The 26,148-nt window shown below is 53.9% G+C and overlaps 1 protein-coding gene across 2 annotated transcripts; it reads right to left on the reverse strand.

Annotated features, from left to right (window-relative positions):
* Positions 1-1,821: 1,821 nt before the first annotated feature.
* On the reverse strand, positions 1,822-25,907 carry RBP1 (retinol binding protein 1). 2 transcript variants are annotated; one of them, XM_014852063.3, is made up of 4 exons: positions 25,279-25,907; positions 24,604-24,782; positions 3,661-3,762; positions 1,822-2,059 (listed from the first exon to the last, which is right to left on the reverse strand). In XM_014852063.3, exons 1-4 carry the CDS (start codon positions 25,349-25,351, stop codon positions 2,006-2,008), a joined length of 408 nt encoding a protein of 135 aa, XP_014707549.2. In that variant the 5' UTR covers positions 25,352-25,907; the 3' UTR covers positions 1,822-2,005. The 2 variants fall into 2 exon arrangements, with proteins under 2 accessions (XP_014707549.2, XP_070349528.1); XM_070493427.1 differs by having other exon boundaries at positions 24,658-24,782; positions 25,279-25,556.
* Between the last annotated feature and the right edge of the window lie 241 nt (positions 25,908-26,148).

Raw genomic sequence — 26,148 nt, forward strand, 5'->3', positions numbered from 1 at the left:
TCAGCGCCTGGCACATCCCAGGTCTTCAGTAGCCATTTGTGGGGAGAATGAATCGACGGTCTTTACAAGAATCTTTGCCTCTGAATTCTCCTCCCTCAGGGACAGAGAGCAGGCCGCAAAGGTGAAGGGATCTTCAAAATCTTAGGCAATTTGGGGGGCCGGCTCCGTGGCCGAGTGGTTAAGTTCGCGAGCTCCGCTGCGGCGGCCCAGGGTTCAGATCCTGGGCGCGGACATGGCACCGCTCGTCAGGCCACGTTGAGGTGGAGTCCCACATCTCACAACTAGAAGGACCTGCAACTAAGATATACAACTATGTACAGGGGGTTTGGGAAATAAAGCAGAAAGAAAAAAAAAAGGAAGATTGGCAACAGTTGTTAGCCTAGGTGCCAATCTTTAAAAAAAAAAAAAATCCTAGGCAATTTGGGGTTTTCATTTCCTTGATCCAGGCTCGGGAAGTGACCAGGATAATAAAAATCATTATTAAAAATCATCTGTCTGGGGCAGGGTTCTTCAACCTTGTCACTGTTGACATGCCAGGCTGGACACTTCTTTGTTGTGGGGCTGCCCTGGCATCGTGGGATGTTTGGCAGCATCCCTGGCCTCTGCCCACTAGGTGCCAGTAGTGCCCCCACCCAGGTTGTTGAATCAAATGTGCCCAGCGATCGCCACATGTCCCTGGGCGGGTGCTGGATGTCCCCCGGGTTAGAAATGCTGGTCGAGGGCAGGGATTCTCAACCACAGGGGCATATTACAGTCACCTGGGGGCTTCAAAAGAATACCGATGCCTGGGCCCCACCTTGAGACACTCAGATGAAACGGGTTCTGGGGACCAGCCTGGGGACAGGGGATTCTGAAAGCTCCTGGGTGGCTCTAATGTTCGGCCGGGTCTGAGAGCACTAGTTAGCACAAGTTTCATACGCATCACAAGTTCACAGCCCGCCAGTGCGGGAGGTAAGGCGGATTATTACTGTGTTTGCTGACTGAAGAAGTGAGGTCCAGAGAGGTGTTGTGTTGCCCTGTGAGTTTAGCTCATCCGACTCCTAACCTGGTGCGTACTCCTTCCAAGGGACCGGGCACAGCTTGGGCAGACTCGATATTGGGGGTTCCCCAATGGAGTCCTCTCTTTCCATGGTCTCCCACCTCCTTCTTCACCCTTCAGTTACCCTGTCTTTCTTTATGCAAAGACACAGCTAGCAATCATTTACACTTCAGTGTGAGCGTGAGGCTGCTTTCCTCTTCCAGGGGGATTTGCAAGTTATGCCTCATCCGCAACAGTGAAAAGGCAGGCATTTCATCAGCCCACGGATGAGATGGGGATGGTTTTGGGGTGGTGAAGCATGTGTTCATGACACTTCTGAACTCAAACCCAATTGGTAACTGCCCTTGGTGAGGGTTCACCTCATTCTAGCTTTGGGCTTACAATTCCATCCAGTTCCATTTCATTCGGAAATAATTTTGAGACCATCTCCTGTGTGTACAGTTAGAGATCTCTGTTGGGTGGACCTCCCTAACTAGGCTCCAAGTTCCTAGGGTGGAGGCCACCTTCTCCTGTGTCTGTGGCACTCACAACACTCTGGCCCTGATGGGATGTGTAAGGTGGTAGGTACGTAATACACAGAAGACTGAATGCCAGGTCACACACCCTGGCCCCAAGCCTGTGCCCCTGGGGAACGACCGCACAGGTGCAATATCAGGCCCAAATCTGCAGGTATGCGGCTGGATTTCCACCTTCCGCCCAGAGGTGGCATCAGGTGACGTGGCTTCAGAAGCCCCGGAGAAAAGGGGAGACGGTGGGGTTTTGAAGCTTCTCCAAAACAGACGTCTTGAGCAGAGATCACTTTTATTGGGACGGTTTTGTTTTAAGAAGAGGAGAAGAGACAAAGCCAAGAGACAGACCCTGCTGGCAGTGGCCTGGGCATTTCCGCCCCACGCTGTGCAGAGAGGGGAGAGGGCACCCGGCCCCACGTCCAGGCCACTGCTCCTCGCGGCCAAGGTCTGCTCCGCTTCAGTGCACCTTCTTGAACACTTGCTTGCAGACCACTCCCTGCACCCTCATCTCCTAAAACAGAAGCAGGTGCCTGTCACTGGCCAGGGCACGGCCACACCTGGGGCCCGCGCATCTAGGGACAGAAACTTTGAAAATACTCGGGGGCTGCTATTTTTCCCCAAAGGGCTCAACAGGTCATGCAGACCAGGGTTGCAAACCAGGGCGGTGGTTCCAGGCTTCATAGCTTGTTTTACAAGTTTCAGCTGCACAGTGGACTTACCTGGGGAGTTTGACAAACGCCTGGGTCCCCGCTAGACCAGTTCCATCAGTATCTCAGTGGGTGCAGTACCGGGATGGCTGTGATTAAAAGCCCCCAGGTAACACTAAACTGCAGCTGGGGGAGCCCGTGTGCTGCCAGCAGGCCAGCTCCTGCTGAGTGTCACCAAGGGGAGCAACAGCACAGTGTTGTCGTCTGCCAAGATTTTTTTTTTTTCTTTGAAGGAGGCTGGAAATCTGAATATTTATGTGACATCTCCTAATTTTTAAGTTGTTGGCTGAAGAAGTTTGAAGCCCATTGACAGCCAAATGAAAGAGGCCTGGTGTTCCCAGTTTGCAGCCTCTGGCCTAGAGCCACAGAACTATTGAGCTGAAAGGGCCAATGGAGATCACATCATTTACCCTCACGCTCTGCAGCTGAGGAAATAGAGGCCCAGGGGAGACTGGCTCAAGGTCAGGCGCTGCAGCCCAGGCTCTCCGCGGCAGCCTAAGCTGCCTCTGAAAATAAGGCCCTGGCACCTCTTCCCGGCATCCCGCAGCCCCGATCTCTGCGGAAGCCCCATGTGGTAGGACGGCATTTTGCAGAAGAGGCTAAGGGAAGGGAGGCACTCAGGGAGCCAGGACTAGCACCCAGGTCTCCTGGACCAGGCTCCTTTCTAGGAAGGAAGGTATTTGGGGAGTTCCAAGGGGCAGGAGGAGTGGTGGGAGGTCTCTTCTCAGAGGACACGTGTTATTCTGGCCCTCCAGGACTAAGGCCCCTACTCTGGATTTGTGTGTGCTTTCCCAGACAATGGATGGAGTAGAAATGGCTTTGACTAGAGGTCCCAGGCCCAAGGACAGGGTGAGGATGGCCCACAGCTGAACTGAGAAAGGCTTCTCCTCCCCCAACCTAGACTATTGAGATCATGTCTTAGAGAAGCTTAGAGAATTCTCCTTGGTTCTGGCCTGTCACAATTAGGCATGGTGAAAATAGACATCATTTGGGAGCAAATTTTAATTCTGCCACTTTCTAGCCGTGTAACTTGGATGTGAGCGTCTACGTTCTCATCTCCAAAACAGGGACTACAACAGTACTTGGCCTGGAGGGCTGCTGAGAGAACAGACAGTGATATGGAAGGCCAAAGGGCTTTGCTCCATGTCTGACGTTTAGCAGACGCATCCCCTCACCTCCTCCCTCTGACTGGACAATTGGGTCAGCCTAGACCTTGAAAACACATTGCTCAATTTTTAAAGTCATTCAAGTGTCATCTGCAGGCCTTTGGAAGAGAAGCTTCAGAGCAGAACGAAGGCCCAGCCATGAGGCATTCTTCCAAGGTCCATCAGGACCTGGACAGTGACCAGGGCCTCTGGGGTGCAGCCTGGCCTGCCCTCCCCAGCCCCCTGCCCCAAGAACCTACCAGGTGCAGCTCATCACCTTCAATCCACTGGGTCCAGCCACGTCCCTCCTTCTCGCCCTTCTGCACACATTCCAGCTTGTCCCCATCCCAGCTCACCGTGGTCTGCCAAGCAAAAAACCACAGTTGTCAATCTTGAGCAAGCAGCCCTTGGGAGCTGGGGGAGGGGCCGCCCCAACCTTGATAATCCAGAGTGTGCTCAAGTCAATTTCATCATAGGAAATAAGACCCCCCTGTCCATCATATGCTCTCATCAAAGAATGCAAATCAGGTTTAAAATTTAAGGAAATCTTCATTTCATTTAAAGGGGTAATTAGGAGAGAAAATGTCATTGGGGTGGGGCTGTCCGTGCAAGGGTGGGGAATGGGGCTGGGGAGAGCAGGGGCTCTTGCTGGCAGAGCACACCCCAGGCGGGGGTGGGGTGAGGGCTGCTGTCCCGCATCTTGCTGGTGAGACGCAGACTTCTCAGAGTACCCTGCCCATCCCCAGACATTTCATTCATTCACCTATGCATTCGTTGTTTCAACTTTTTCGAGGTCTTGGGTCACCAAAGAGACCCCACCCCTGCCCTCAAAGAGCTTTTCCTCTCACGCAGAACAACCTTAGCTGTAAATAACCGAATGTAGGTACAAATGGCCGCTCCTCAGGCACTCTCTGTGCCCTCTCTAAATGCTTGCCACCGTCCTTGTGGAGCACGGATTAGCATCTCCGTCTTACAGGGCGGGTTGAGGGCCTTGCCAAGTTCACCCAGGTGGTCAATGGCAGTGCCAGGTCAGAACACAGATCTGTGGGGACCGAAGTCCCCCTCCCCAGTGGACTGCACTGCTTCCTTAGGCGCCCAGGGTCACCAGAGTTACAGACCAGGGGCTGTGGGGGCCCAGATGACAGTCAGGGAAGGGGAAGTTCTGAGAAGAGGAGGCACCAGGGCCTGGCCTTGAAGGACAGGACAATGGAGCTGAAGCCGAGGAAAGGAGGCGCTGGGGGAGAGGGGTTCTCGGCTGGCTACCAGGAGACGAAGGCACAGAGACAGGCCACCAAGGGCGTGCTCAGGACGCTCCTCGGTGGGTTCCAGGGAAACGTGGGGGAAAGAAGAGGAAGCTCCCGCTGCCTTGCTGGCCCCAGCCCCGCCCCTACCTTTGAGCCCTCACATCCTCCCTAAGTACGGGGTGCCCCGCCAGGTGCTGGGTGCACTGAAGGCCAGACAGACAGCTGGAGGAGGCCCCGCCCATGCCCTCGGGAGATTTCAGTCTCATTGGAGCAGAAGGGCCCACCCAGAAACACAGGCTCAACGTGTGGGAACTTAGAGGCGAGACAGTCCAGGAGCCACGGTCTGGAGTGGGACCTGTGTGCAGGTGCAGGGAGCTTCTCCCATCCTTGCAGCTACCCAGCTCCCTCTAACAGCCTTTCCGCATGGGGCAAATTGTGAGCCCTGCCTCCCCACTGTAGCGATTAGAACTCTGTTTGCCCTGTTTGCCCGTAGTTCCTGTGTGGCTCTGAGCAAGTCCATCCCCTCTCTGGGGCCCAGTGTTTCCATCTGTCATAGGAGGGGGTCGGGGGACATTAACTCAGAGGCCCTGGCTTTACAGAGGTGAGGTTCTAGCATTGCCGTGTTCCTGGCCACACCTGGCTCAGAGTCAGGACAGTCAGCAACAGGCTGATCAAGATTCAGGAGAGAAGGAGAAATCCGGGAAATGGGTGTGGAGTGAGTGGGGTCACTCCCTACAGGAGGACCACCTCCCCCTTCCCTCCCCGACTCCCAGTCTCCTCTTGGGCTTGCTGAGCACTACTGCCCTCTCCTCTTGGGATGAAGCCTGCAATGAGATCCATGCACAAGGGGGACAGGTGGAGCCAGCTGCATTTCCCCAGCTTTGCACAGGAATAAATCTGATCTCTTCTCCTGGAGCCTGCTCCCAGAGGGAGAGGGGGCACCAGGGGACTTGGGGTGGGGCAGCTCCTCTCCCTGGTCCAGAGATCACTCAGGGCACCCATCCAGCCCCAAACCAGAGAGGAGGTCCCACCTTGAAGCCAGAACATAATGAAGTTCACATCTGACAAAGTGTCACAGGTAAAGACCCCTAAAGACCTCAAGCCATTCACTGGATGCCTTGTCCACGCCAGGCCTGTGACGGGGAGTGCAGACTGGGGACTCAGACAGCCCTCGACGTCAAGGAGCTCGTAAGAACACTTGGCCTCCTCATCAACTGAACTTCTCTGCGTGTTTATCCAGAAGTTTACCCTGCATGCCAAGGGCTCCAGCCAGCCTCAATCAGAGGCCGAGAGACAATCGCTGTTCTCAGTTACGACGCACGCACTTCTGCCTCGACCAGAAAGATCAGTCAAAGAGCACATTCATACCCTCTGTGCTGGAAGATACGAGAACTGCTCAAGGAAGAACAGAGTAATAAAAAGAATGCCTATAATCTTGCTCCTTCAGAGATAATTCCTCTAAAATTTTGATGGATTTCTCTCTCACCTTTTTTTCTATTAATACATATATATGTTTTCAAAAAATTAGAATTTCATCATTTATGGATTTGTAGCCTAGTTTCTTCATTTAATAGAAACATTTTTCCCCTTCAACAAATGTTCTCCATAAACGTTATTTTAATTGTCATGTCATATTCAGGAAATGGCTATATAATTTGTGGGATGCAGCACAAAATAAAAATGAGGGGCTCCTTTGAAAAAAATGATTAAGACTTTGAAGATGGTGACAGCAGAGCATTGAACCAAGCGAGGGGCCCTTCTGAGTGTGGGGCCTCTGTGCAACTGTGCTGGGCAGAGGCCTCTGAAGCCGGGCCTGGGAGCAGTTCACTGCACATACATGCCATTATTAAGCCCATTACCAATTCTTGGACATTCGGGTTATTTATAATTCTGTGCTACTATAAATAAGACTTCCTTGCACACACAGTTGTGAACACATCGTTTCCTTCGAATACATTTCCAGACGAAGAACTGTGGCGCTAAAAGTGTGCAGGTTTGGAAGGTTTTGGATAAGTCTTGGCAACTCGAGCTCCACAAAGCTCACACCTGTCTACCTTCAGCACCTGCATCAGAGAGCGAGCGGGGAAGAGATGGTCACTGGTGGCACAGCAGGCTTTGCTCCTGGGATAACATGTTAGCCTTTCCAGATCACCTGGCATCTCTTAAGAGGGACCGTTTGGATATAAATAATAAAAATACCTTATCAAAGGAATGACCGACGGCAGAATTTCAGCCTCACGATAGGTCCAGGGATACAGGGAACAGAAGCCTTTCTTAGAGCCCTACAAATAGGACCCCTTAAAAAGAAGGATCCCCAACACACAAAAGCTGTGTCAGTTCCCAAAGCAGGCACTTTCTCACCCTCAGTTCCTGCTGACTCTGACCCAGGGTGAGTTGGAAAGAAGAGACCATTCTTGTCTGTACTGAATACAAAGGGGAGGCTGAGCTCAGAGAGGTTAAGTGACTTTCTCAGTGTCCCCCAGCTTATGAGGGAAAGAACTTGGGTTGGAATATGGGCCTTGCATGACTCAGTGCCCCCTTGTTTCCCAGGCCAGGGCAGGGCACCCAGCAGATGTCTGCTGAAGTCTTTGGGGCCTGCAGAAAAAACATGGGCATTGTGCTAAGACTGAGCAGCTCCCAGGAGGAAGACCTTTCAGTTCAGTCCAACCATTGCTGGGTGTGGGTGCTGAAAGCCAGAGATGTGTCCTAAAGGCCACTGCCCTAAAGAGACCACCGCAGAGAAGGGAGAGAGAGAAATGCCAGGCGGTTACAGCCCATGTGGTAGGTGCTGGGATTAGGGGAAGCACGGGGCTGCTGTGCCAAGGAGGGCACCTCATTCTCCTAGGAAGCATAAGCTAGTTTTCTTTCTTTTTTTTTTGTGAGGAAGATTGTTGCTGAGCTAACATCTGTGCCAGTCTTCCTCTGTTTTATGTGGGTTGCCTCCACAGTGTGGCTTGATGGCTTCATGAGTGGTGCTAGGTCTGTGCTGGGGATCTGAACCCATGAACTCCGGGCCGCTGAAGTAGAGCACCCGAAATTCACCACGCCACTGGGCCAGCCCCATAAGCTAGTTTTCTGAAGTGGGAAGGCTTTCCAAACAGTGAATAAGGACAAGCCAGCCAGTGCTGTAGAAGCCATCCAGGAGTTAAGGAGAGGGAGGAACACGGCTGGGAGGCAGATGGGGCCACAACGCCAGACTGAAAACTGGGACTGTGGCCTGGAGCACGTTCTCAATGCCTCCCAGTACCGCCTGTGCCCTCACACAGCCCCATAGCTCTGACCTGCTGGGGGAGCCATCAGGGAGAGCACCCAGTAGGTGGGCCAGGGAATCTCCCAGACTGTCCTCTGGGTTAAAGGGCTCTGGAAGCTGTCATTTGCACTGGGCTCCTGGTACCTCCCCCATCCCACTGTACACCCTCCACCTGTATCAGGCTGACCCAGTACTGTCAGCTAAGAACATGTTCCCCGCTGGACCCTCTGTCCCCAGCCATGCGAATTACTTTGGGCAACGGGATCAACCTTTCTGAGCCTCCGTGCCCTCACCTACAACAGAGGGATTAATGGTACCTACGGTGGCAGACTGATCCACTGGTGGCCCCCTATGGATCACATGATATTCACACCCTGTGATATTCACAAAGCTGTGTGACTTGCTTTGGCGAATAGAACATTAGCAAGCATGACACAAGCAGTGCCTTCATAAGTACTTGTCCGCTGGGTGCTTGTCCTCTGGGAACCCGCCCCTCCTGGAACACAGCTGCTGCGCTTTAAGGAAGTCAGGCTGTCCTACCGGAGAGAAAGGCCGCATGGAGAAGCCCCGGAGGAGGAGAGAGAGGGTACCACCAGAGACCTGAGGCCCCCACCCCAGCCTTCAGCTGAAGGCAGCCACATGGCACAGAGCACTGCCCAATCGACCCACAGAATCATGAGAATAAAGGTGTTAAGTTACTGAACTGTGGGGTGGTTTGCTATGTGGCATTGGATAACCCAAGACCCACTTTACCAGGTTGTGCTGAGGACGAGAGAAAACGTACATAAAATGCACGAGGCTGGCACACACGGCACTAGCTAACGGGGACCGTGATGTCCAGAGCTTAGATATGGACGGGATTTGTTTGTCGAGATGGAACAATAACTGAAGTCTTTTTTTTTAAGTTGGAGATTTGTGAAGAAGTGACAGACTCGCTATTCATCATGGCTAAACGTTTCAGAAGCTCCTTTCCTTCCAGGAGTCCACGCAGGGCCCAGCTGCTGAGCCGGGGGCCCGGGGATACTGCGATGTCCGCTGCCCCTAAAACGGAATTAGTCTTTGCTTAATCAGAAGATGCATTTGGAGACTCCCCACTGAGAGCTGTGACGGCTTCAAAAATGCGACATAGTCCTCCCACTTTGCCACCCCATGTTCACTCTCAGTGGGTGTGGCTTTTTCTTTTTAAGCTTTGTATCCTGTGGGAATAGACCAGCCACTTCCCAGAGGATCAGATTTGTCCTAAGAATAGAAAAGCGGGGTGGGGAGTCGGGAAGGAGGTCTGTCACCTGAAAACAAATGAGAGGGAAAAAGGAAAGAAGTCATGTTGGAAAGGGAATGGCGTAACAAGCAACGCCACTTGTTTTCTTGTGCCACAAAACGCAACTTCTGATAACAACCTTCCCCAGGACCCAAGAACTCATTCTGTGACCCCTCGGCGGTACACGGCCAGCTACCTTGGCTGGACGAGGAGCAGTGAAGTCTGGGACAAGGATTCCTTGCCCTCTGAAGGCCAGGTTTGGAAGGGTCTTTAAGAAGTCATTCAATCCAGTTTCCTAGCCTGGACACTTGCCACTGCTCAATCCATTTAATCAGGTCTCACAGGGAATTTCAGGCAAGAGGACGGTCCCATGCTTTTCAAGCGGCATGGGAAGGCAGCTGCCTGGAGGGGTAACAACCACAGGGATGGGCCCCACCCCCACCCCCACCCCCACCCCCACCCTGCCTCCACTCCACCCTGGGCTCTGGGACGCCACCCTGGAAATGAAGCCCAGACAAATCCAAGAACGAGGCCACCTTCCCCACCCCTCCTAACAGTAATTCTCACTGCAGAGGCCACCTGAAAGTTGCAAACAGGTCGGAGCCCAGGGCAGCTGGGTGTACAGCAAAGCCAGTCTAACTTTTCTATTAAAAACCTCCAGCACATTGCCCTCGTCAGCAGCTTTCCCAGAAAGACGTGCACCAACAGATGAATGAAGACAGCTGTGCATTACCCTGGCAAGGGACTGTCACTGCAAAGGCCATTATCCAGCTCCCCTGACCACTCAGAAACCCCAGCTGGCACTGCTGCATGGGACCAATGACACAGAAAACCTGGTTCCCGCAGGCAGCCTGAGGAAGCACATCCCAGGGCAGTCTTGAGGCCCCCTTGCCCTGTGCAGGTGACCTGTTCTGGGAGTGACAGATCATTCCCACTAAATGGACTCATCTCTTGGCAGTGACCTGGCATGAACCAGAAATAGGGGGATTCAACTTGGCTGCCAAGAATTTGCGACATTCGTTAAAGCTCCCCAATACCCAAAACACCCACTCCAAAGAGGAGGGGGGCTGATGGCTCACTGGTCCCTCCAGGCTCGCCCACCCAGGGGAGGCCCCCTGCTTATGGACCCACCTCCCAGAGGGCTGGCACTGAACCTCATTGTCTCTGTGGCTCCAGAGCCAGGCCGTAACAGGGGAGGCCTTGTCTGTGGTGATTCTGTCTGAAAAGGCAGAAAAGGACTGGTCCAGGTCTGACCCAAAGCCCATGGCTCTTTAAATTTGGGGGGAAGACTGAAAAACCAGACCGTGACTAGATCCTCTCTATACATGACGTGAATCACTAAAAGACGCAAACTGGCCATTCCTCCCGGAGCTGGATTTTGGAGTGTGCTTCACCCTTTGTGGGTTCCTAGGACAGTAAGAAAGCTCTCAGCCTCTGGTGCCTGTGTGATAAGCAGGCAGATGAGAGGGGCAGGGAAGGGAAAAGAGAACCTGCCAAGTGCCAGGGCCGGTGCTCGGAGCTTCCATAATTTTTCACTTGACCTTCAAGCTTTAGAGCTGATAAAAATTAGGCTTAGTTAAGTAACCAGCCCGAGCCACCTACAGGTTGGGGGTTGAGCCATTGCTCGAACCGAGTTCTTTCTGGCTGAGATATCCACTGGGTGTCCATGAGGCCAGGCTGGACGAGCAGATGCACTCACTCCTCTCCTTCTGATCCGTTCCTAGGCGCTGGCAATTATCTAAAATCAGCACATTTGGGGGTGGGGGGTGGGGGGAAGGCAATTCACTGTAAAGCAGACTAACACTAAATTATTAAGGGCTTAAAACGCGAATGAGTAATTAGAGACGTAAAAGATATTAGAAGCAACTACTCTAGACCAGGAAAGCCACATGGCCTTCAGGGGGCTAAAGAATGCAGTTCTAATCCCATGAAGAAGCTGACAGCAAACGGTAACATGCTTCTTAGAACAAACAAATGATAAAATGTTAAGACTAGTCTTGACATGTCATGTTTTAAATTCCTTAAACATTCCAGCAAGCGCCCAAGATCAATTTTAAAACAAGAAACTGTCAGAGAGCTCAAGGCCCCAAGAAGCCAAGGTTCTGGATGGGGAGGAGGGAGATGGGCCTGGAGGTCACGGGGCCCCTGTGGAACAGCACTCAGTCATTGTAGGGCCCAGTACCAAGGGTGGCCATAGGACCGGGCTGGACCCAAGCTCTGCCATGGAGCAGCTCAGCCTGGAGGGAAGGCAGACATGTAAACTGGCATCAACATGAGCCTTGTTTGGTGCTGGGATGTGTGATGGGCACCCAGCCCAGCCTGGCAGTCAGGGAAGGCTTCCTGGTGGAAGTAACAGCATCATGTCATTACCGTTGTCACCATCATCACCCTAACAACATGTATTGAGTAACCACTATGTGCCAGGCAGGGTACTAATAAGGTAGGGCTCATATAGGTTGATTCCTTATACCTCCTGGAGCGTTCGCTTCTCCCCATTTACAGACGTGGAGACTGAGGCTTTAAGGTCGCTTAGCCATCAAGTGGGGAGATGAGATTTGACTCTGGAGCCCATGCTCTTGGCTACTGTGCCCACAGTTCCCTAATCTAAACTGACCCTTGACCGAGCAGCAGGATTGTGCAGCACGGTTCTGTGCAAGGAAATAGGATTCAGCAACTGTGGGCTCCACACCTGCACACCAGCCTCGTGCTGGAAATCCAGGCAGGTAAGGTAAGGACCCTGCCTCTCAGGAGCCCACAGACGACTGGACAAAGAGCCAGAGAATTCCAGCAGAACGGCAGTGCTGGGAAGAGGCAGGGGTGGTGGTTACGGAATTGGGAAGGCACCTCATCGGCCTCTGAAGTGGGCACAGAGGTCCACCAGGGAAGGCTTCCTGGAGGAGGCAATACTGAAAGTAATGCTGGAACTGACACCAAAAAACACCCTGAGAGTTAGGTTAAGAAGTCAAAATTGGAAAAGAGGAACAAAGGAATCCACGCAGAAGGAACAACCTGGACAGAAGCCGGGAGGCCAGGGGCTGCCTGAGCGAGGCTTCTAAATGGGCTTTGCCTGGCTGGACTCTCCTGGCATGACCCTCCCCATGGAGCCAGATCCTGTACCTCCAACCCCAGAATTTACTGGGGAGATCGCTCACAGCCTCTCTTCCTCCTCACTTGACATCTTCGTGGCTCCAACCAGCCAAAGCTGGTGCAAGGAAAATCCAGATGCCTGCTTCTCTGGCAGAAGAGCTGGCTCTGCTACTCAGGCCAGTGCAAGAAATCAGCCTACTGTCAGGTCCACCCCCAGAGCGGGTGCAACAGGAGGGAACATCCTGCCAGAGAGGCTCAGAGGAGCTCTCAAGGCCAGAGCCCACCAAGGCCTCATCATGTCCATGGAGCCTCTGGACTCTATTTTTCATCTTTCAAGGAGAACAGAAACAAACAGTTCCCAGAAGATAAGAGATGCTGGCTCAGTAACCAGGGAAGCGTGAGCAGGTCAGAATCTCTTGACCAACAGCTCCTTGGGGTCTGGAATCCTTTTATTCACCGCAGGATACCAGCCCCCACCTTATGATCTACAGCAAAGGAAATGCACATTACTATTTGTCGAATGAATGAATGAATGGTGGAAAGCATTCTAGGGTACTCATAATTTTTCAGCCAATGAACACCGCCACCCTTAGACAAAATATCCAGGCAAAGTATCTGCTTATTCTTCCATAGATCAGCCTTATAGAAACGGGTTAGACACTGGAGTGACAAAGCCCCAAGCTTTGGAGGCCTGGAGCACTTAGTCATCATGCCCAGCACCAGACCCAGGAACAGTATGAGTCATGGTTTATACTCCCTTCCCCCCGACTCTGAACCCACGGCCTGCCTGCCCACTGTTACCACATGAACAACTTGCTGCCATGGATGCCGTTGCCACTGAACAGCACCTGGCAGGCTGGCCCAGCCCCTGACAGCAGTATGCCTGCCTGAGTGGGGCGCTCAAGAGGGACCCGATGACAGCCTTGGATGGAGGCAGGCCTGAGCTCCGATCCATCTCCACCTCCTTCTAGCTGGGTGACCCGGAGCAGGTTACTCCTTCTGAGCCTCCATTTCTTTATCAGCAAGATGGGGTTAATGAGTCCTGCCACAAAACAGCCACTGGGATGAAATGAAACTTGGGGATGCAAGGACCTATTTCAGTGCTGGACACGTGAACTACTCCACAAGCAGTAATGCCCCTCTGCCCTTGGCCTTGCCCAGTCTGCTCTCTGCAGAAGTGGAAAGACATGTGCTCTGTCAGGCCAGCCTCTGCTCTCATAACCCTGATGGCCAGGTGTCCCTTCACACATGTCACCACCCCGAGAATTTGTCTTCTAGAGGACACAGTTTATAAGGCGAGAGAAGTAATAATAACAGCTCACACTGAGGGAGCAGTTGACTGCAGGCTTTCCTGCATCTAATCCTCACCATGAAGTAGGTATCCCTTGCTTTAGAATTAACCCATTTCACAGACAAGGCACAGAGAGGTAAGCAACTTGCTAAGGCCACCCAGTGTTTAAGTGGCAGAGATGGGATTCCAAGACGACGGTCTGGCCCCAGAGCTGAACCGGTTCTGACTCAGCCAGCTGCCAGGACCTGCCTCAGAGGGAGCCGGGCTGTGGACAAGTGAGAGCGTCAAGGAGGGCCAGGAACGGCTGCCCGCAGGCCTTGAGGCTGCGGTTCTCGGACAGCAGCCCAGCCTCCACCGTTAAGGAGAATGAGACGCAAACCAGACCTCACTCCCCTGCACCTGCCGATTCCATCCCATGACGCCACTACCTCCTCAGGGGACACCCCATTTCCATCTCTCTCTGCTAACACTATGGAGTCAGACCACCAGCATCTAAATCCCAGCTCTACCAGCTACCTGATCGGACAAGTGACATCTGTTCTTTCATTTCCTTCATCTATAATATAGGAAGAACGTTGGCGTCTTCATCATAGAATTGTGAGGATTAGAAGAATTAATACATGGAAAGTGTTTAGAATTCCTAGCACATGGGAAATGCCCAGTAGACATCAGCTATTATTAAATGGCAAGTGGATCTTGTGCTGATCTGATCAATGACTACCATTTCTACTGTTTGAGGTTCTGCTAGTTTTACTTATCACTCATTTGACAAACACATTGGAGCCCACTGTGCTAGGCACTGGAGATACAAAGGTGTGGGCCCCACTGTCTAGAATCTCAAATGCATTAACAAGTGTCACAGGCGCCCTAGAGAGGGACAGCATCTGTAGAGAGGGAGAGTGAGGCAAATGGAGAGAATGAGATGGGATGGGGAGTCAGGACAAGATCAGTGGAGCAGTTAAGCCCAGGTTGATCTTAACCAACGGGGAATTATCCTCCCAGACGGAGGCGGCAGGGGAATCATCCCAGGGAAGTGCACAGAGAGATGCAACAGAGGCTGGCAAGTGGAGGCACCTGCAAATGGTGGGATGGGGCCAAGCATAAGGTGTGAGGTAGGGGACGGGGCTGGAGAGGCAGGTGCCACCATGTCCCGAAGAGCCCCAGTGACATCCAGCCTTTGCCCATCAGCACTGGGGAGCCTCTGAGGGTTTTGAGCTGGGGAGCAGCATGATCAGATTCCCCTTTGAGAACGTGAAGGATGGGCTGAAGTATTGAGGATGGTGGGAGGGAGATCAATGTGAAGATACTGCAGTAATTAAATGAAATAACCCTGGAAAGCACTGAGCCTGGCACACAGTGAGCTCGAGACGTTCATTGCTATTATTATTGTTACTATTATTACAGGCAAGAGATATGGGAATGGGAAAAGGGAAAGAGATGCTAAGCAGCAGAATCTACGACACTTGTTGACTGACTGGCCACAAACACTTTTCATCTATCTTCACAGCGATCATTTACACAGCCACGTAGTGGTGCAGGGAATTAAAAAGCCAGTCACTCTAACCATCTGTGGTTGTTGGGCATTTGGGAGCACCAGCAGGAGGCAGCCTGTTCTGTAAACCACACACAGCCAGGAGTCAGAGAGATGTGAAGTCGAATCCCAGGGCTACAGTTACCCAGCAGCACGGCCCCGGGCAGGACCCTCGGTCCCTGTCTGTAAAATGGGAGAGTAGCACCTCCCTTCTGGGGCTGTTGGAGGATTGCATGGTATTCAGAAAGTGCTAGGGCAGAGCCTGCCACAGAGCAGCTCACATGGTGGCCATGATCAGGTGGGTTGTTGAGGATTATGACCACACAGCGAGAAATACCTCTGAACAAAGAGAGAGCTTTTTTTTTTCCTTTTGAGTGATTTTCCTGGAATATAATTCCTTAAGTGGGATCTTTGAGTCAAAGAGAATGATGATTTTTCTGATTCATTGCATATCATCAGAAAGAATTTTTTCCCCCTCATTTTCTGAGCACAGGACCAGTTCTGCAGTGAGGCTGGCAAAGGTGGGTTTTGCAGCCTGGGTTCTCCCCCGTCCTCCTTTCACGCCCTCCATACCCGTCTTGTTTATTCTCTTCTTCTCCAGAGCACTCCTATGCTGTCCCGGGACCCTCAAGTCAGGAAAGGAGGTTGCGGGGGGCAGGCTGGGGGGGAAGGAAGGAGGGAAGGGATGGAGGGCTGACTTATTAACATCCCCCTATTAAAGACAGCTGGCACTACAAGGCATTTGCATTTAGAGGAAACATCTGGAGAAGTCTTTGGCTATTTAATTGAAATACATGCGCTCTAATGGTGGCATTTTAGGTAGCATGACAGAGACCCGGTGTTCCTTTGTGGAGGACAAGGGGTGGTGTGTGTGCATGCACACCCAATTTATACAACAGACACAGCTACAAAAATGCTTCCCAGGGAGGAAGCTATTGTGAATGAGGCACAGTCCTTGCTCTCAGAGGAGTTTTCAATCAACTCCAAGTCAAATATGAAAAAATCCCTGAGCCCAGGTGAAATGTTAACAATAGGACCTAGCCTCAGCGGCTGGTTTCCAGAGACTTCCATGGGGAAAGGGGGCCCCAATGGCAGTCAGCAGCTTACCTGGCTTCTGGATGCCTGCAGGGGAGGATGGTGGAGCTTCCAGCCCCACCCACCTCTTTGGGTTCCAGGCCCCGTGGAGCCAGGGGTCTGGGTTGACTGTGAGGGCCTAAAGACCTCAGAGTGGGATGGTGAACCAGTGAAAGGGACGCTCCCACGCTGAGCTCACAGCCAGAAAGTGGTTTCAGGAACTGTTCAGACCTGTCCACTCGGGACTTTTGGAGGGGGTGCAGGCTGAAGGTGAGGTCCTGGGCCACTCCCAACATTCTCAGGCTTTCCCACAGGACTCTCCCTTTCTCGTCAGGCCCACACGCGAGCCTCCCATGCAGGGCCTGCCTTGGATGGCAGGTGGCCCAGGGGGTGGAGTTCTGACCCTGCCTGCAGAGGCCTCACTCGGGGCACCACACACTTTCTCCCAACGCCGAGGAGTCCTCCTGGGCTCGGCTGCTCCTAAGATTAGTCAGAAACAAGAGCCCAAGCCTGACAGAACTTTCAGGCTTGCCAGAGAATAATGTTCGAACTCCCACTGCGTACTCACCACACACCAGGCACTGTGGTCACAGCTTCTCATGCATATACCACTGTGAACTTCTCTAAAGTATCTTTCCCCCTACATGCTCTTCTAGAACCTTCCCACATCCCCACTGAGATGTGGAGTCTGTGTCTCCTTCTGTTGAAGATGGGTGGGCCTTTGTGACTGCTTCAACCAACAGATTAGGGCCAAACTGTTGGTAAATGACTTCAGAGGCTGAGTAAATCATAAAATGTCACACACATCTGCCTTGTTTTCGTGGCCCTCTCTGTCCTGAATCCCAGCCGCCTTGTTGTGAGGAAGCTCAGGCAGCCAGAGGACTGCGTGTGAATGAGCCATCCAGAAAGCAGAAAGCGAATCCTTCAGCTCCCTGCTGATGTGCCATCCAGCAGGGACGAGCCATCCCCTTGAGCCAAACTGCAGATTCGTGAATAAAATAAACAACTGCTACAGATTTGGAGTTTTGCAGCACTAACTAAGTTTTGGAGTGATTTGTCACACCGCAACAGAAAACTGAAATAATTCATCACCACGTTGAATTTTTACAACAGCCCACCAGTGGTAGCACCTCGGCTCCTTCTTACAAATGAGGACACTGAGGCCCAGAGAGATGGAGCACCTTCCCCAACGTAAAAAAGCTGGAAGGCAGACCCAGGATTCAAATCCAGGTACCTCGCAACGCCAAAGCTCCTAAGCGCCCTGTCGCGCCCCACACTCGTCCAACTGCGCACACTCCTGGTGTCACTCATTTGGACCCTCAGTTGCAAACCATCGTGAGCCGCTGCAAGTTTGGTATCTCCACGCAGACTCCACCCACAGGGACTGGACTGCACTCATTCGTCCCCAGAGCTGGGCCCCCTTGACCCCAGCACAGGCTTATTACATTGAATCACAACGAGAACATCGCAGGAACCTGGGCAGGGGCCAGCACACTTCCTCGTTTTTCTTTCTTAGTGGGTGTCAAAAGCACGGTCTTCGAACCACCAGCATCAGCATCATTGGGGAACTTGGTAGCAAAACAAGTTCTTGGGCCCCCTCCAGACCTCCTGAATCAGAAACTCTGGGGCTGGCATGTGCTTCAGATTGAGAACTACTGATCTAACCACTTATGTGGTTCTTAAGCCATGATCTTCGGACTCTGAGTGTCTGAGGATGTTTGTAGATACAAGTGACAGGAAACCGATTCAAATAGCTTAAGGGGAAAGGAAGGAAATATACCGGCTCAAGTGCTTGGAAAGTCTCGGATGATACTAGTGTCAGAGCTCCCAATCCTCCAATGTTGCACTCTCTCTCTCGCCTCTACTTCCCTACTGGCCTCATTTTTCCCTTCTGTTGGATTTCTCCATGCACCATGGAAGGTGGCATGGAAGCTTACATCAGGCCAGCTTATCAACCTTAGGGAGACTAGAACACACCTCTCTCCCAGGGTCCCCAAGTTAAATCCCAGGAAAGGGTGTGACTGGCCCACCTTGTGTCACATGCGCCATCAGGTGACAAGCCATGGGACACTGCCATCACCCTGGTTTAAGGTGCTCATCCCAGGAGAGACAGTGCACTGTGATTTGAACCCCCCAGGTGAGTGGGGGTAATTTCCACCAAAAGGAGCGCTTCTTTGGGTGGGTGGGGAGCGACGTCGGTCAGAAAACCAGCTGGACCTCCCCCACTAAACCCCTGGTCACCATGAGTGACTACGCCATGGCCCTCAGTCTAGGGTATCAGAAGGGCCCTGGCCCCTTGTTGCACACGGTATTGTGGCCTCCCAAGGCACTGTCCCCTGTCCTATCTCTATGGTCCTCAGAATTTGCCTGCGAGACAGGCAGATCAGCAATCATGACGCCCATTTTGCAGATGTGAAGACAGAGGCAGCATGTCCCGTCACTTAAGGTCACCCTGTCAGGTAGGTAACGGGGACGTTGCTAAGATCATTTGGTGCAGCATGGTACCTAGTAAGGATTTGCACCCGGCATTTTCCTTTGTTCCGGCCCAACAACAAACAAAACCTAACAGACCAGTGGATTCGTGAAAGCTACTTTGTGCATTTTATTCGGGTTGCTTTAATTCTTCTTTTAGTAATCCTCAAAAGCACGCTGCTGACACCGATTTCAGAACTTTAGCTAAGACATGAAAGAGACTCCGTGTTTCCATCCTGGAAAGGCCCCAGCCGACCCCTGGGGGCCTGATCTGGGAGGGGCGGCGCCCAGAAGGCTCCCAAAACCAGAGGCATTCCCAGCTCTGCAGCGCAGGGGTTAACTCTGCCGTTGGCACTGTGTGTTTTAAAATAAGAAGCCCAAAATCTCTTTAATGAATCAAGACAGGATCAGAAAACTGGCAGGAGTTTAAACCAAAGTGTTAACGTGGTTTGGTGGAAGTTATGTATTACCACATATAACCAGATGGATGGATGGACGGACGGGTGGAAGTAGGAAGTCAAGGAGGGAAGGAATGGAAACACAAGGTGGTTAAAAAGGAAAGAATTCAGAAAATCTATAAACTCTGATATGGAAAGATGCCTAAAAAAATATCATTGGTGAAAAACCACTGTGCAGAGGAGTGGGTCCTTCCTTCCTTTTTTTTAGGCTTCAGTTAGAGACACCGACACTCAATCAATAGGCAGATAGCTGCTAGACATATTCCAGGAAGATTTCCAGACACATCCAAAAGAAACGGTCAGCGGCAAGTGTTAATCTCTGGGGAGGGGGAATGGGGCCAAGAGGGGGCGGGGTCCTTTCCCTCTCAGTCGGCTCTCTCCAGTGCTATCTGAATCTTCCTTTTACAATAAAAACAAAGGCCGCCACCGACAGTGGGGGCGGAGGGCTGGCAGCCCAGCGAGCGGAAGGCAAGCTCTGCGCAAGGGGTCATCCTGAGTTCAGAGCTGGCTGTGCAGGCGGGGCCCCAGCCTGGGAGGAGGCTCCGGGCTCCCGAGTGAATGAAGCCGCCTCCTCCAGGGAAAACCTGATGGGTGTCCGTGGTGGGATGACAAATGGCCCTCCTCCCTCCACCCTGCAGAGGCGGGCTCCGGGTTGTGATTCCTGGCCAAGGCTCCATCTTCTCCCACAGAAACTGCTCTTGCTGTGGGGAGCGGATGGTGGGAACAAAGAACCCCTACCTGGGGATTCTGGGGCCAGGAAGGGGACACTGTTTGAGGCTGAGGAGCACCTTCCTTTCTCAAGGCCCCCGCCCTGCCAGAGCCTCTGTCTGCTAGATTCCATCAATGACACTGGTTTTAAACTGGGCCTGAGATTTCCTCTTAATGGATGAAGGCAGTAGAGAAAAACCAAGCCCACCATTTCCACCCGAATGATAGCCCTGCTGCCTGTGGGTCACGTCAAATCCGAACAGAGCAGGCTGGAAATGTGAGCTGCGTGGTCCTGGGCTATGCGGATGTAAATCCCTCCACCCCTCAGCCACAGGGCCATTTCAGGTGCTTCTGGGCATGGACTGCGATGGCCATAGGGGCCAGACAATGGACTATGGCGGCCGGTGGCACAAGGGCCTCTATACCTAATTTTATAGTTTTCTACTTTTTATAAAGGCACAGACACAAAGATGTTTCTTTCCTCCAAAGCAGAGGTTCTCAAGCTCTGGTTGCATCAACACCACCTGGCCGGCTTCCTGAAACCCAGATGGCTGGTCCGCTCCCAGGGTTTCTGGTTCAGCCAGGAGTGAGGCTGGAGAATTGGTGTCTCTAGCAAGTTCTTGTGATGCTGCAGCTGCTCTCCGCTCTGGGAACCAGGGCTCTAAGGGAGGGACCCACAGCGCACACAAACCGCCACTGATCCTCGACTCTGGAGGAGGGGGGACAGTGACGGGAAACTGGAGAACGTCCCATCTAAAGGGAGCCACTGCGACACTGTCCCGGGGATCCGCACGGCACAGGAAAAAACAGGCAGCCAAGAGTTTTCAGCAATCTTGACTTTTTTTGGTAAGAACAGCCAGAAATATGAATTTTTCTATGAAATCTTACAATTTGGGGCTATAATTGGCAACTGTCTGAAATTTTTCAAACATTGTGCAGGCCAAACGAAACACATGCGTAGGCCGATTTCACCTCTGGCTGGGAACTGTGTGTGTGTTCCGGTGGAGAAGAGGAGGGAGCAGAGATCTCTGAGCCAGTGAGCCTCGGGACCCGTTGGGGAGGGATGTCACCCTGACTGTGCCTCTCCCAGCAAGGGCTCCCTGTGGCCTGTCAGGGCCACAACTAGCTCCCTGCCAGGTCCTCATCACCTCCTCTTCCCTGGCCATATTCTGCACTCCAGCCACGCTGAAGTCTTCGAAGACTGCACCTCTCACCTCCAGGGGCCACCTCCCAACCAGGACTTTTCTGACCTCTGGGCCTTTGTGCACATGGTTCCCCCAGTCTGGAATGCTCTTATCCCTTCTCCACATCTGCCCTAATTAGTACTTGTCCTTCAAGGCCCTGCTCAGCTGTGACCTCCCCTGGGGAACCTTCCATGACCACTGCTCCCCGCTCCTGCCCTGCTGAGCTTCCACCATTACACTGGGCTGTACCCGTCTGAAGACATGTCTGTCTCCTCCACCGGCCTGGGTGCTCCAGGAGGCCCTGCTGCCTCTGTGTCCGCAGGGCTGAGCCCAGGGCCTGGTGGGACAGGTCTGAAACAGCATTTACCAAGCGCTGTTCTCTTGGTCTTGGCCTTGGCCTTGCTCTCATCCCCTTTCTGTTTGGCTACTTCCTGTCTATCCTTCAAGCCCCAGCGCAGACTCCACTTCCTGTGAGAACTTTCCCTGACCTGGGAGGGGCCATCCTCTGCCTGTCCTCCGTCCCTCAGCACACCATCACCAAACTACTGGCTGCTCTGGTCTGCCTCTCCCACCACACTGAACTCCAGGAGGGCAGGAAGCTTGCGCGATGGGGCTGCAAAGACAGAGTGGGCCCCTGGAAATGCCTGTAGGACTAAGAGAGGAATGAACAAAACGGGTGAACGAATGATCCCAGGTGAGAAATGAGACCCTGGTAATGTGCTAGGAAGAACAAGTTAGAACGACGCCAGCCTGATGCTGAGGACAACCCGCCTCCTCTGGCCCCTGCTCCTAGCAGTGTGTGCAGAGCACAAGAGCAGCAGTGGTGACCCAGCAGCCACCTCGCCAGGACCCAGGCCCTAGAGACCTCAGCCAGCGCGGCCCCTTGGCCTGCAGCTCCCCCGTTCACAAGCCTCAGGCGGCATAGCTGCTCTAATTCTACGACCCTAGACCCTCCCCAGCCACACTCTAGAGAGGCCCACCATCCAGCAGGGCAGCCCGAGGGAAAGGCTTCTCTGCAAGGCAGGGGCCAAGGGAAGGCCCAGCAGAGGGGCCGTCCCTCTGCCAACAGCCAACAGCAAGGTGAGTGAGTGGCTGTCTGCTTGGGACGGGGTTGCCCCGAGTCCTTAGACAGCAGAGGTGACCATGAATCCTGCCCAGTTTCATGCAGGCTGCCCAGCTGCTGGGCTCCCTGAGCAGCTCACCTACCTGTCCTAATGCTGGGTTGAGAGAAGGTGGCCACATGCCACTTCCTTTGTGTCCCAAACCCACCCTGCCACCCCCTTTCTTTACAATTAAGTGCAGGGGTCACCTCCTCCAGGACTCCTTCTGGGATCCCTCTTCTGGGTGCTCACTTTTGTCACCACTGATCTCACTCTGTTCTGACTGTGTGTGTGTCTCCACCACAAAGACTTTGAGTTCCTGGGCGTCAGGGACTGGGACCTGCTCCGCTGTGTCCCTGCGCCTGGTGCCGCGATCAGCACGAGAGGAAAGCGGCAGATGTGGTGCAGTGATTAATGTAATGGCCGGGACTCTGGGGCCGACAGACCAAGTTCAGATCCTCCCTCTGCCACCTACTCAGTGTCCCCAAGGTCCCACAACAAGAAATTCTGCCTCAGTTTTCTTATCTGTAAATGGGGTTGAAACGGTATTGTGAAGCCTGAGTTAAAATACAATGTGACCAGTGAAACAGCATTTACCAAGCGCTGTTCTCTTGGCCTTGGCCTTGGCCTTGGCCTTGCTCTCATCCCCTTTCTGTTTGGCTACTTCCTGTCTATCCTTCAAGCCCCAGGGCAGACTCTACTTCCTGTGAGAACGTTCCCTGACCTGGGAGGGCCATCCTCTGCCTGTCCTCCGTCCCCCCCCGGCCCCCCCTCGCCCCCCCCCCACAGTGAGCACCTGATGAGGGTGAGCCAGTATCCCCACTAGCTGAGCAGAGATGTCCCGTGCATTAACGGATGAGGGAGGGAACGAAAGAGCCGAGATGATTAGCCAAGTACTAGCCAGCACATTCCAGAGGCTGCAGTGACCCCAAATAGACATGTCTGAAGTGCTCTGTGAGCACCCCCCGAGGGAGCTGGGGACAAGGATCACGGTGCAGTTCCATGCAGCAGGTCGGGCTTGGAAAGGCAGGCCCCTCCTCACGGAGCCAGAGCCTGTCTGAAGGTGTCCTTTCCCACTGGAGCCTCTGGGCAGATACGAGGCCAGGGCCTTTTAAAGGCACAGCCTGACATTTCCCTACAACAATAGTGTTTTCTCCCACTAGTGGCCTCTCCAAGGACAGTCCCTGCTGGCCACCCCCTCTCCCACCATCATTCCAAACTCGAACTCCTGACCATCTTCAGATGAAGCAACGATGTGTGTGTGTTTGTGTGTGTGTGCGTGTGTGTGTGAGGCCTCGGGGCCTGGGGCTCCTTACTCCCAGACACCAGCACTCCTTCAGCCACAGTCCTAACAAACCTCAGCCATCTGGTTTCTGCAAAGGCTACCAGCAGAGAGGGCCCTGTCTTCAAAGTCCAAAGGCCCAGGGTTCAAATCCTCTCTCTTGCCAGTCTCTCCCCGCTGGAGCCTCAGTTATTTCATAACACGGGGTCACTAATCCTGCCCCCCTGGGCTGTGGGGTAAAAGAACTGGCACAGCACAGGGCAGACAGCTAACCCTTCGTACAGAGGGGGAGGGGAAGACAGGAGGGAAGGGGGAGGGGAAGGCGAGGCCCTCATCCTAAGCTAGGTGGCTCCCTGGGGGAGAGCTTAAACCAGCTGTGGATCCAAGACTGGGAAAGGGAGACCAGGGGCACCCTGACCTCCCAGCGACCTGAGAACGCTGACGAGGCCTGGGCTGACCTTCCGGAGTCTGCTGTGGCAGCGCTAATTGGGGTCTCCCGGTCACCAGCTTCCCACCCTGGGGGCAGCAGGCTCCCTCCCCTTCCCCCCTCCCCAGCTGCCAGCGGGGGGGATGCAGGCACTGACCTCCTGAGGGGGTGTTGGCTGCGAGGTTCAAAGGAAGCTCGGAGGGCAAAGGAGGAGGGGGGGACCGGGGAGGGGGGATGGCCAGAAGCCAAAGCCCAGTTTTGGAAGGAGGAGGGGCAGGTCAGAAGGCTTGCGCCAGGGCCAGGGGTCACGTGCCTGCTGCTTCCTAGAGTGGCTTCCCACTGGGTCCTGTAGGAAGCTTACACTTCAGAGGGGCTCCCTGGTTTCTGCTTTCTTTCCTCCCTTCCTTCTCTCCTTCCTCCACCAGGCCAGCCCTTGCCTGAATTCCGGCCCGGCCCCTCCCTAGCTGTGCTACTCGGGGGCATGCTGGTTCGTCTCTTTGAGACTGTTTCCTCATCTGTAAAATGGGTGTACTCATACCTCCCTCAAAGGCGGCTGTGGGATTAGGTGAAGTCAAATGTCTAAAGCCCCTGGCTGGCTGGGTGCCCAGACACAGCCGAGAATCAACTAACCGCAGCTTTCATAACTCTTACCATCCGGTTAGGATGGGGGGGAGGGGTGTGCTTCATGAGTCAGTGCTGCCTACCTTGGGGGCTGGGAGTGCCAGGATCTCTGGTGCCCAAGCACACAAGGGCCCTTGCGCCCCACTCAAATGAACTAGCTTAGCCTTTGGGTAGGCCCCCTGGGCAAGAGATGCCCGGATGTACACAAAACCTCACCATGCACTTGCGGTCATCTATGCCCGTCAGATCCTCCTCAAACTCCTTCCCAACCTGGAAGTCCATGATGTAGTTCCTAAAAGTGCTCAGCGTTCGGATAATCATATGGTCGCCGTCCTGCACGATCTCTTTGTCTGGCTTCAGCAAGTTGGCGATTTTGCGTAGTGCCACATTGACATCTGTAGGATGGCGGGGGCAGAGAGTCGGCCGAAAAACTCAGAGAATTGTTCCCAAAGTAGCCGGGGCCCCAGTTTTCCCCACCCTCCCCGGGGAAAACAGCTGGGGTTCCCTGCTCGCTTAGCGCTGTCTGCGCGCAGCCGGTCTGTGTCTTTTTCTTTTCTTTCTGTTTTTGCAACAAAGTTTTTTGCCTTTATTCTAACCCTGCAAAAACTAAAGCTAGTAAACCAAAACCTGCTTTCCTAATGAAACTACCCGCGTCTGGAGCCAACTATCAGACGTTTGCCACCAATTAACCCTAACAACCCCGATCTCCAGGTCGCAGCCTGCCGGCCGCTCTCAGAGCCACGGCGCCGGCCGCCCTTCCTGCGGCCCGGGGGCCCGGGGCGGCGCTCGCCCGGGCGGAGGCAGGCGACAGCGGATCCGGAGGCTTGGGGGGTCCCCACGCCCCCGCCACCAGTGGCTCGCCCCGGGCGCAGGGCTGTGGGCAGCGCTTACCGAGCGCGCGCAGGTACTCCTCGAAATTCTCGTTGGCCAGCATCTTCCAGTACCCGGTGAAGTCGACCGGCATTTCGTGGGGCGACTGGGGCGAGACGGCCACGGAGCGGCGGGAGCAGCGTCGGCTGTGCCGGGGCAGCGGCTGCCGAGGCGGGCGGGCTGGTGGGCGGCCCGGAAATGCGCGCCCTCCCGGGCCAGGGGGCTGCGTGGGGCGGCGACAGCTGGATGCCGAGCGCGCACAAAGCCCGCGGGAGGATCCCCGGGAGCCCTCGCTCCTCCCCTCCGTGCGGGCGGGGCGGGCCCCCGGAGGGCCAGGTTCGCCCCGGGCCCGCGGCCGCCTCCATTCGGACCTTCAGTTCGCTTCCTCGGGAAGGAAGTGCAGATGCGGGGTTTGCTGTACGGGCCCCAACTCTTCGGTTCCTGCGGGATTCCTTCAAACACCACGAACTTCTCACATTCGGCGGCCACTTGAGGGTCGGGCAAGTCCCTCGGGGTTTGCTGGAGGGATTAGGGAACGAGCACCTCCAGGCCTTTGTCCGAAGCCCCGCGCGGTGGGCGGCCAGGGTGGGGAAAGCAGTTCAGCTCGGGAGGAAAGTGGGGCACTCTCCACATCCCTCCCCCAAAGAGAAGCAAGAGTTCTGCTGTTTGGAGTGAGTACGCTACAGGGCCCTCGGCGGTCCTGATGCACACTCGAGTGTGAGACCCGCTGCTCAGGGCAGATGTCAGCAATTAGCAACACACCGCTGCTTGTCCCTCCTCTCACCCATCGGCAGCAAGTGCTCCAAAGTGTTCTGCACTTCGCTTTTTTCACTTAGTATAATCTGGGGACCTTTCCACATCTGTGCGTGGAGAGAACCCTCATTCTTTTGC

This window comes from Equus asinus, chromosome 21 (assembly GCF_041296235.1).
Source record: "Equus asinus isolate D_3611 breed Donkey chromosome 21, EquAss-T2T_v2, whole genome shotgun sequence".
NCBI classification, from domain to species: domain Eukaryota; kingdom Metazoa; phylum Chordata; class Mammalia; order Perissodactyla; family Equidae; genus Equus; species Equus asinus.

What these genes read in the sequence shown, in the direction of transcription:
- RBP1 (XM_014852063.3), bottom strand. Translation starts at nt 25,351, where the DNA reads ATGCCGGTCGACTTCACCGGGTACTGGAAGATGCTGGCCAACGAGAAT. An exon ending in TAGATGACCGCAAGTGCATG is followed by an intron (nt 3,763 to 24,603) that starts GTGAGGTTTTGT and finishes TTTGCTTGGCAG; the next exon opens with ACCACGGTGAGCTGGGATGG. An exon ending in AAGGTGATGAGCTGCACCTG is followed by an intron (nt 2,060 to 3,660) that starts GTAGGTTCTTGG and finishes CTTCTGTTTTAG; the next exon opens with GAGATGAGGGTGCAGGGAGT.